Source organism: Nelumbo lutea, chromosome 1 (assembly GCF_056320005.1).
Source record: "Nelumbo lutea isolate HS-2025 chromosome 1, American lotus-T2T, whole genome shotgun sequence".
In the NCBI taxonomy this organism is placed as follows: domain Eukaryota; kingdom Viridiplantae; phylum Streptophyta; class Magnoliopsida; order Proteales; family Nelumbonaceae; genus Nelumbo; species Nelumbo lutea.
This window is the reverse complement of record NC_142684.1, coordinates 89069884-89081115: the sequence shown is the minus strand read 5'-3', so window position 1 is coordinate 89081115 and position 11232 is coordinate 89069884. Positions and strand designations below refer to the sequence as shown.

Genomic DNA, 11232 nt, shown 5'->3' with positions numbered 1-11232 from the left:
GATGATTTTTCACGATATGGTTACGTGTACCTAATGAGACACAAGTTTGAATCCTTTGAAAAGTTCAAAGAGTTTAGACAAGAGGTAGAGAAACAGTTAGGGAGAGAAATTAAAGCCCTTCGATCAGATCGAGGTGGTGAGTATCTCTATGACGAATTCAAGGACTACTTAAAGGACAATGGGATTGTATCACAATTAGCTCCTCCTGCTACACCACAACTTAACGGTGTTTCAGAGAGGAGGAATAGGACCTTATTGGATATGGTCCGGTCACTTCTCATACACTCAGAGTTACCCACATCCTTTTGGAGTTACGCATTAGAGACTGCGATTTACGTGCTGAATCGGGTTCCAACCAAATCGGTTCCGAACACTCCATATGAACTTTGGACTGGAAAGAAACCAAGTGTTAGACACTTGAAGATTTGGGGTTGTTCAGCACACATTAAAAGAACGAGTGCAGACAAGTTGGAATCCAAGACCAGTCGTTGCCTGTTTGTAAGCTACCCAAAAGGCTCTGTAGGTTACCTATTCTATGACCCAAGTGAGCAAAAAGTGTTCTGCAGTCGAAATGCACAATTCTTGGAAACCAATTTCATCCTGGACACTCATCATCAGGAAGTTGTTCTTGATGAGGAGCAGTGGGAGATGTCCCACAAGTTCCAGGTAGTGACCAACCTAGAAGATCCACTCGGGTATCCAGGCCACCAATCCGTTATGATTATGACTAGGATAGTTACCTGGTGGAAACCTGACTAGTGAGGAGGATCCCGTAACTTACGCGGAAGCTATGTTGGACATAGATTCCCAGAAGTGGGTGGAGGAGATGAGAGCAGAGATGGACTCAATGGAGACCAATGGAGTCTAGACTCTAGTAGATCCACCCTCCGGGGTAAAAGCAATCGGTTGCAAATGGATTTACAAGAGGAAGAAGGGCCCCGATGGTAGGGTTGAAACCTTCAAAGCCCGTCTGGTGGCGAAAGGGTACACTCAGAAAGAGGGCATTGATTATGAGGAAACCTTTTCGCCTGTTGCCATGCTTAAATCCATTAGGATCCTACTAGATATAGCAGCATACCATGATTATGAGATTTGGCAGATGGATGTCAAAACTGCATTCCTGAATGGAGATCTTACTAAAGATATCTATATGCAACAGCCGCAAAGCTTCATTACTACAGGTCAGGAAAACATGGTATGTAAACTTAAAAGATCCATTTATGGACTTAAGCAAGCTTCTAGAAGTTGGAACATCCGTTTTGACTCTGCTGTCAAATCGTTTGACTTCGAGCAGAATCCGGATGAACCCTATGTCTACAGGAAGTACAGTGGAGATAAGGTTACCCTCTTGGTTCTATATGTAGATGACATTCTACTCATTGGGAATGATGTAGGAATGTTAACTACGGTGAAAGTATGGCTTTCATAGCAATTCTCCATGAAAGATCTTGGAGAAGCCTCCTATATACTAGGTCTTCGACTCTATAGAGATAGATCGAAGCAGATAATAGGATTATCCTAATCTGCTTACATTGATAAAATAGTCAAAATATATAGCATGGAGAACTCCAAGAAAGGAAATGTTCCTTTCAGGCATGGACTCACTCTCTCCAAGAAGATGTCTCCCAAGACTTCTGAGGAGATTGATGGCATGAAAGGCGTTCCCTATGCCTCTGCCGTAGGAATCATCATGTATGCTATGTTGTGCACTCATCCTGATATTGCTCAGGCAGTGAGTGTAGTAAGCAGATTTCAGGCCAACCAGGGCAGGAGCACTGGACTGCTGTGAAAAACATACTTAAGTACCTTCGAAGGACAAAAGAGTTTTGTCTAGTATTCGATGGTAGCTCACTACAGATCCAAGGGTATACAGATGCCAACTTTCAGTCGGATCCAGATGATAGAAAGTCTACATCTGGATATGTTTCCACGATTAGATCGTCTGTTGTTTGTTGGAAAAGCAACAAACAGGGGTCCACTACAGACTCCACGACCGAGGCTGAGTACATTGCCGCAAGTGAGGCTGCCAAAGAAGCTGTGTGGATGAAAAAGTTCATTCACAAGTTGGGAGTAGTTCCGTCCAGCACATCACCCATCCCATTGTTGTGTGACAACAATGGAGCCATTACTCAGGTTAAAGAGCCACGAGCCCACTCGAAGTCGAAGCACATCGAGAGGAAGTATCAGGTACTACGGGAGATTGTTGGTAAAGGGGACGTCTTGATTCAGAAGGTAGAGTCAGTGAAAAATGTAGCAGACCCATTGACGAAGCCACTATCACAGAAAGTGTTTGAGAAATATGTGGAAAGCATGAGACTCCGGCTTGTACCTGATTGGACCTAAGTGCAAGTGGGAGCTGTTAGACAGTTTTGTATGCCCTTAGCTTCAATCATAATGATGTACTTTATGAGTTTATTGTAAATGAATTAAAGTGCATGTTTGATTCATGTTCCCTTGGTATGTTTCTGTGTAATACCCTTAAATTGGACACTTAATGAGACTCATGTTAGTTTAGAATGTTCACAGTCAGTGGGTCAGTCTAGGGAGACCTATCCTGACAAGGTTGACACTGTGGTGCCACCAAATCGGTTGGGGTGGCCTGTCTCAGCTGCCAGGGTGAGACCCTAGGCACATACAGTGTAGGATTAATTGAATCTATGAATTGGACCAGATTTCCAGTATTGCCCTGGACCTTGGATATTGATAGGCAAAACTTGAAAGTTACACCCGACCCCTAGACTCGATTATGATACTGCACTTGGTGCCGGATTGGACTATCTTTGATGTACCAATCAGTGAGATCCTTAGCGGGGGTCAAAACCTGGGTATGTTGGGACAGTCTGAGAATTCATCTGAGTGGGTAATCATAGTGACAGGATCAGCCCCTTTGTCGGACAAAGGTAATGATCAGGGATGCACTCTCACTAATGGAAACCAAGACTGCTGGCAGCTGATTTCAATCGTTGAGATTTGTTTTGCAAAATATTTTATATGAGATATAAAAGTATATATATATATATATTATGGTTTCGAAATGATTTGCTAAAGGTTTTAATTCCCGAGATCCATATAAACAGAGAGTGCAACACTGTTCCTTGCAGCGGAGGGAGAGGTTCTCTCTTGTTGGGCAGTGTATGATCATTATGGGCTGAGAGGTTAAGTGTAAGATCATTAAGGATAATACCTGATGGGCTAATCTTGCATCTGCCCACAGTCCCTGGGTGTTACAAGGTGGCTTGGCCTAGGGACCACTTAGGGTAACTGTTGGGCCCATAGAACCCATGAATTGGGTTTCAGGGGGTGCACTGTCAATAACAGTGTATTCGGCTAGGCCTTGTAACAAAGGCTGGGTTGAACCCATGTGGCTGATGTGTAGATCAATGCTTGGGTCCCACACCATACAAGGAAGCCCAACTGGGCAGTAGTTTGGAGGGCTAAGCCTCCTAATTTGATTAAGAGATAGATGATCTGATCTGCAGATAAGATAAGGGTTATCCCTTATCACTTAAGGGGACTTCTAATCCAAATATGATTTGGATCTCCAACTCATAATAGGATTAGGAGTTGATCCCTTTAAGAATATAAAAGGAGGAGGGGGCTGTAGCCTTTCAACATGCAATACACAACTCCTGTTTTTAGAGCTGAAATCACAAGAAGAGAGAACTTCTGCTCCCTGCGAATACTCTCTTGCCGCCTCCTTTCTGCAGCCGCCGCTTCCAACAGTTCGATCTCCTACTCTACAAGAGTAATCAAGATTTGATCTTGATACCAATCTTTTGGGGAAAAGTTTGATTGGAGCTGTATTCACAAGCCATCATGTTGATTCTTGCGAAGGGTCAAGTTCTTTTGGAAGAACACTGTTGATTCTGCTCCATCCTGCACTGCGCCATTTTCAGTGGGAGCAGATTTTGGATCCTTCCTTAGGCGTGAACACCTCCATTGGGAAATATTGTTTCTCTGTATCAGGTACATCCTCTACTACTCCTTTTGGTTCAGATCTGGTTTAGTTTATGGTTTAAGAATGATCATTGAAAATATGATTTTTTAAATAGGGATCGTGATTCCCAATTGAAGGGAGAGAAAAATTTTTGAAATTTGCTCCCTTATTCCGCAATCTTTGGGCATCTATGTGATAGATATCCTATCCCTTCAGTTTCTTCAGAGACTCTTGAACTTTACTAATTGTAAATGCTTGCATAAGGATCTGTTGTATCCTATGAACGAATTTATCGGTAATCCAATAGAAAACTGATGAAAATGAATGGAAGCAAATAACATTTTAGAAACAATGTCTTCACAAAGCTTCTCCAATTTTCAGAAACCCCATTTCCAAACGGATACACCTAATTGACTTTATCCGCCTAGATGGGTTGAATGAATTCAGATCTGCGGAGCACCCTCCGTGGGGCGCAGAGGAGGTGAACTCGGGTTGAATTAGAGTATTAGACCCATTGGACTGGCTTTAAATCTCCGTATCTAATGATCAAATTGAATTAAATGGGTGGATAGTGGATACAGAATTGGGTTGGATTAGAGTTGGCCCAAATTAGCATTTTGGCAAAACACAAATCCACTCAAAATTTTCAAATTGCACCCCTAATGAGAGTGGGTGTGGGTTGATGAGTGAAATTGTATCTCTGTTTTGGGAAGTGAAATTGTATCTTTTTCGTGAATAAGTTAATTGTATCTCAGTCAACCCTATCGTGACTATGGTTGGTCTTCAGGGTGTAGCCTTTTATTTTTTAAAATATTGTTTTTGGATGGTTGCAGATCGCTTCTGAGCAAGCTTACTCAATTTGACATTTACGTGTGATAACAAAATCAAAGGACGAAAAAAAGTAAAAGAGGAAAAAAGATCAAAATCTCTCATTTTTAATTCTCGCCTTTGCATCAACATCATATTGATTGACTTTATTACTGCTAGTGATTTTGGTTGGAAACTTCGTATGAATTTAATATGCATGTATATGGAAGATATTTTTTATGTATATATGTACAAGATTTATAAGTTGTAGTATATTATAATTGATTGTCTATTTGGAGAATTGTAGAGTGGATGAATCCGGATCTGTTTATCATGTAGTACTCTTTTACCGATTTTATATTAATTATTAATTGAGAATATCTCTCGTATTTATATATTATTATTTATGAGAGATATTTTTAATACATGATGGGATGTGCCTGTAAGGTCAATGTGAAGGGCAGATCCCATGACGGTGTGGATAGAGATTAGCCTGCATTAAACCTAATTGGATCCTGTTGAAGTTTAGGTTGGGTTAAAGGTTGACAATTTGGCCCAACCATCTTTACATATAAATATTATATAATGTATTTTTATAGACAAATTTTCAAAAGTAAAAATTTCCTAATAATTGATTATTCTTGTTTTTTTGATATTAATAATTTGATTATTCTTGCTCATGTTTACATACAACATACTATTCCCGTGAATTGGAAATATTTTCAAAAGTAAAAATTTCCTAATAATTTGATTATTCTTGTTTTTTTGATATTAATAATTTGATTATTCTTGCTCATGTTTACATACAACATACTATTCCCGTGAATTGGAAATATTTTCTTTTGCATAATATTATGTAGAAAGATGAGATATTCTCCATATATAATTGTCATGTTATGTGGGTAAAAGTGAACAGAGTTTTCGTGAGCAGAAGAACCGGACTCGTTATGTAAAAAGTGTTATTATTAGTATGGTGTTGCGCTATTTAAATAGCTCTTATAGAATATTCGAATATATCACCAAATACAAAAAAATCTAATCTCCACTTTGTTAGTCTATTGATACCTGTTTGTTGGAAACTATGAGCTATACATACCATAAACTCTTTGGCATCATAGATAATCCCTTCTAATGGAGATTTCTAAATCATTTCATAGATTATAACTTTGCTTTCTCACTTTGACACTTTACCATGAATTATTAAAATTAAATTAAGGAGAAGTGAACATGGTCTTGATTTTTTTTGGTCTCTACTTTTGAATTGGCTATTTGAAGGGGGTGGTTGGTCACTTGGTTGAACAGGTTATCTTTCATCGTTTATTGGTTGGTCACTTGGTTTCTTGCCCATGCCATGTCTTGTAATTTTTGTTTTTCTGCCAAGTGTTTATTGGTTAGGTACTTAGGTTAAGCTTTGCTGCTTACCGGCACATGTATATGACTTGTTATTTTGTCAGCTAGAACTGCTTATATATTAAACACGTGGCAAGGCATTTTAGGGTCGATTTTTTTTTTTTTTGAAAAACCCTCTTAATTCTCTCGGTCCACCTCACCAGTAAAAGTCTAAAACCCACATAAATGTCGTATATATGATGCCAATCTAATGGCTAAAACGCATCTTCGTCCCATTAAAGTGGGAAAGCAGGGACCAAGTGATCCCACTGTTCAAAATTTCAATGACACATGGGGCACGACCACCACATTTCTTTATCACGCCTTACGTAGGCGTAAAAGCACACACAAGACAAGAGTCCATACTGAGTCATTCCATCAGACGCACAGTCATCAGCCATCAATGAATCTCATCAAATGAAAGGTCCGGTTCTGTTCACGGAGGATTGGTGGTGGGTCCCTAGCTACCACATTTAGGGCGAGTGTGTTCTCGGGTCTTAAGTCTAACTCGTCCATCCCTAACACGTCAATGGCATCCGTACATGTGATTCTTAGATGATTCAACGGTCAGAAATGGTACACAGAATGAGGGATTTCCCCTGCATGTGTTTTGACTATACCCACCACCCTTAATTTTGAGAGAGAGAGAGAGAGAGAGATCTTCTGATGCTTTTAACGCTTTCTTGTCTTGCTTACACCAGAAGGGAGAACTAGCGCGATACTTGATTTAAAAGATAACAGTTGATAGAGAAAAAGAGAGAGAGAGAGAGAGAGAGAGAGAGAGAGAGAATATGGCAGAAACAGAAGCGATAGGATCATCTATTGAAGAAACACCAACATGGGCTATTGCTGTTGTTTGTTTTGTGTTAATTTCCATCTCTATTCTCATCGAACATGCTCTCGATCTCATAAGCAACGTACATATAGTTTCTGTATATTCATGGGTTTGGTGCATATCTGTGGAGCGTACATTTTACTTAATGGTAATGATACCATTTGTTGGTGTTTGTTTCAGTTCTTTACAAGACGGAGAAGGAAGTCTCTAAGATTGGCTCTTTACAAGATCAAATCAGGTATAGTACAGATAACCTTCGTTCAATTTATAATATTTGTCCTTCGACCGGTCTTCTTTCTTTTCCTTCAATGTTAATAATTAATCTCTTTCTGTTTCCTTTTGTGTAACCTTGTCTTTCTCTCTTGAATGTAGAGCTGATGCTCTTGGGCTTCATCTCCTTATTACTAACCATTTGCGAAGAGCACATCTCTAAGATCTGCATCCCCAAGAATGTCGGCGAGAGCTTCCTTCCATGCAAGAACTTAATTCACTCAAATGACATTGAGGAAGAACCCAGATGTGCAGAGGAGGTATGAAATATATTCAAAGCAAGCAAAATCAATACATAGGTTTTGCTGTATTGGTTTTTCTTATAAAACATGCCCCCATGACTGCCGTTGAATCATGATTGATGGGCCTCCTGTTTATGGGTTTGTGATGTAATACTGATTTGGCTGTTCCTGATCTTTCCTTGGTTTGATTTTTATGAACAGGGAAAGGTTTCAATTTTGTCTAGAAACGGTGTTCAGCAACTCCAGTACTTGATCTTTGTCTTGGCCTTCTTTCACGTTCTTTCCTGCGTTCTCACCTTTGGTCTTGGGATGGCCAAGGTAATTAGCTCTGTTATTACATCATGGACCTTACCTTTTCTGATCTTTTAGTTAATTATCTTGCTTAGTTTCCCGTTTTGCACCATATTTGTCAACAAATTTGACATTTCACGATTAGAATTTAAACAACAAATGTAAGCAGTCAATCCAAAAATATATAAATAATTGTAGTAGCCTGAAAATATTATTAGTTTAAGGGAAGCTTCTATTTGCAGATTGTTCTCGAGGAAATTGTGTCCGGTGTTGTTTATTTTGACTAATGTCTCTCTTTTTTGATTCACCAGATGAAGAGATGGGAATCTTGGGAGGAAGAAACAAGAACTCTTGAATATCAGTTCACCAATGGTATGCTTCTGGGGGCTTAGGACTTGGTTGGAATATTAACGGTTGTTCTGAAAATATAGATTGAAGACAGTAGAACTACTTGCATTTGTGTGGCTGTTAATTAAATGCTGGAGATAACAATTAAGCAAATGCTAGCACCATGGATGTGTTCATTATTCTGGAGCTCTTAAGTCACAAAAGGATAACCCAACCATTGTAGTTGCAGTGTTGCAGTAGTAAATCCTCTTCACCTTTTGTCCTGCGATTTAAGGGCTTCAGCTGCTTTGCTCTAACATGTAACAACATGTCGGTTCTGAACAAAAGAATCTAACATTAATTCTGACTATAATATGTATAATTCAGCAAAATCTTCTAATTATAGGAGTTATTGAACTATGTAGATCCAAGAAGGTTTAGGCTCACCCATCAAACATCATTCGGCAAACGACATCTGAAGTGCTGGAGTGAATACCCTTTACTTCTTTGGCCTGTAAGCTCTGCGCACAGAAGAAGCAAGATTTTCAGTTCCCTGTACCTACGTACCTGCTGTCTGGTCTTCTAATCATATGAATCATACCTGCAATTTTGTAGGTCTGTTTTCTTCGGCAGTTCAATGCGTCTGTCTCCAAAACAGATTATTTCACTCTTCGCCATGGATTCATTATGGTAATTCCAAGACTAGTTTCAATAAATTAACACAGAAGAATGCTTCACCTGATTTTGATTCTAACAAGTTAAGTTTCTTGTCGTTTCTCTCCTCCTAGGCTCACTTTGCAGAAGGTAGTGAGTTCGACTTCCAAAAGTTTCTCAGACGAGCTGTGGATGAAGATTTTCGCGTGGTGGTCGGAGTAAGGTAATTATCTAGAGGAAGATTTATATATTTGTCATGGTGCACTTCAAAATCCAATTAACTGATTACTGGACGCATTTTTTATTTTATTATATTTTTTTTTTGTTTCTTCTGAAGCCCGTTGATGTGGATATTCTCGGTGGTGTTCATATTTTTCAATGCAAATGGTAACACTAATGGTTCTAGTTTTCAATGAACACCACTCTGTTTAATAAACTAGGCAAAGTCAACTAACTTTCTTTCATCTGCAGGATTTTACAATTATTTCTGGCTTCCATTTATTCCTTTAGTGGTGAGCCCTTCATTTCATATGGCTTGTTATTGTGAAATGGTAGAAGAAAGAGGAAATTGATTAATAAATTTCTTTGGTGTTGCAGATGCTTCTGTTGGTGGGGACGAAGCTGCAAGTTGTGATAACCAAAATGGGTTTGGAAAGCCATGGTGAGGCTCCTGTTGTAAGAGGAACTTTCATTGTGAAGCCCAATGACGACCTCTTCTGGTTCAAACGACCACAATTACTTCTCCACCTTATCCAATTCATCCTGTTTCAGGTAAAACCATAACTGTTAACAAAGAATGATATGGCTCACTTCTGTTTGATGAAATTTCATTTCTTTTTTCTATGAAAACAAGCATCCATCGTTCTATATCGGTATTCTCGCTCAGACTTTAATATTTGAGTTTCGCAGAACGCCTTTCAACTGGCATTCTTCGCATGGACATGGGTAGGTATTGGAACTTATTAGTGTAATTTGAGCAAGTAATTTTCCACATTCTGTGAAACTCAGCAGCTAAATTTTGTCTAAATTCAGTACAAATTTGGGCTGAGATCATGCTTCCATAGAACGACAGAGGACATTGTTATAAGGTTCGCTATGGGTGTGTTAGTGCAAGTCTACTGCGGCTATGCAACGCTACCTCTGTATGCTCTAGTCACACAGGTAAATTAAGTCAAGTAACGTGTTAGTCAGATGGTTATAATCACATGCTTTCACTTTCTTCTCTGAGCATTTAATCAACCTTTCACCTTGATTAGATGGGTTCATCAATGAAGAAGTCTGTATTCACCGAGCGGGTGATTGACGGTCTGAAGAACTGGCACCGTAGTGCAAAGCGGAGTCTAGCCACCAGCAGCAAGACCAATTCTACCGTTGCTTCGCCTGATCCTTCACCCTCTCGAACACTTGATACCTCATTATCTGACGGACAGGAGGTTGAAACGGTGGAGCTTTATCATCCATCACCAAATGCTGATGCTGGACATCTAGGCGTCGAAATCAGGGAAGAGAAGTTTGATGTAAATATGAACAACCCCAGAAGCTATGATGGTGAGATCTCGTTTGGCTGGTAATTAAAACTAGCAATTATTGACTCTGCGCGCAGAGGGTAATTTCTGAGGTCATCAGCCACGCAACCTCTGTAAATTATAATGAAGATCAATACTCAACTGGAGAGTGGAGAGGAACTAATCAGGCATGACCTGCAATTAAAGCCTATGCTCCTGTATGATATCGAAAGATGGTCGACGAATTTATTCCGGAATTAATGCAGTTCAAGTGCTGGAAGCGTTTGTGTGTTCTTTGGGGAATTTGAGAAGAGTATGGAGATTGGTTGGGCAAGAACTACATTTATTAAATGAATGGCTGCCATTATTCAATTTTTGTTAGAATGGTGAATACTCCCAGTAAATTATTTATTATTAGCATTTTCCCATAATTCCATTGTTGCAGATATGAGGAACATTTATGGAGTGAATTGTTATCGTTACTATTTGCAGCTACTCATGTTTGGTTGATATGAATTCTTTTCATACTAGTTTCTGCAACTGTTGCTGGTCCAGGGGATATGGGGTATTGGGAGGAGTAGACTGGAGGACTTCTCCCGCTTAAAAAAATAGTGTAAGAATACTAATTATGGTTTTAAATTTGGATAAATTTCTTAAACTACCCTTGTGGCTTAGTTAATTAAGTGTATGCTTATTGTTTAAAAATCGACTAAAATACTCACACGCACGAGCACCGGCTCTGACCGAATATCTCATTGTCCCCCCTCGCACCAGCTCTGACACACTGACACTGGTATCTCCGGCACCGGCACTGGCATCTCCGACACCGGCTCTTAATTGTGCTGAGTGCTGAGATTTCTGCAGCCTCCTTGTCACCTCCGTCCGTTGGATACCGAAATCCCTCCGCAGGTTGTACAAATATAGCCGGTTGCATCTGGTAGCAGATAAACAAAGGGAACCAAGTTGCAGTAAATA

The 11232-nt window shown here is 39.6% G+C and overlaps 1 protein-coding gene across 1 annotated transcript; it reads left to right on the top strand.

The window, feature by feature from the left end:
* The first annotated feature begins 6924 nt into the window (after positions 1-6924).
* LOC148876011 (MLO-like protein 12) lies at positions 6925-10676 on the top strand. The gene is made up of 14 exons (XM_088965783.1): positions 6925-7050; positions 7149-7206; positions 7341-7498; positions 7682-7798; positions 8083-8143; positions 8524-8612; positions 8714-8788; positions 8887-8975; positions 9090-9139; positions 9224-9264; positions 9350-9523; positions 9662-9697; positions 9785-9913; positions 10009-10676. Exons 1-14 carry the CDS (start codon positions 6925-6927, stop codon positions 10321-10323), a joined length of 1518 nt encoding a protein of 505 aa, XP_088821909.1. The 3' UTR covers positions 10324-10676.
* Positions 10677-11232: the final 556 nt, after the last annotated feature.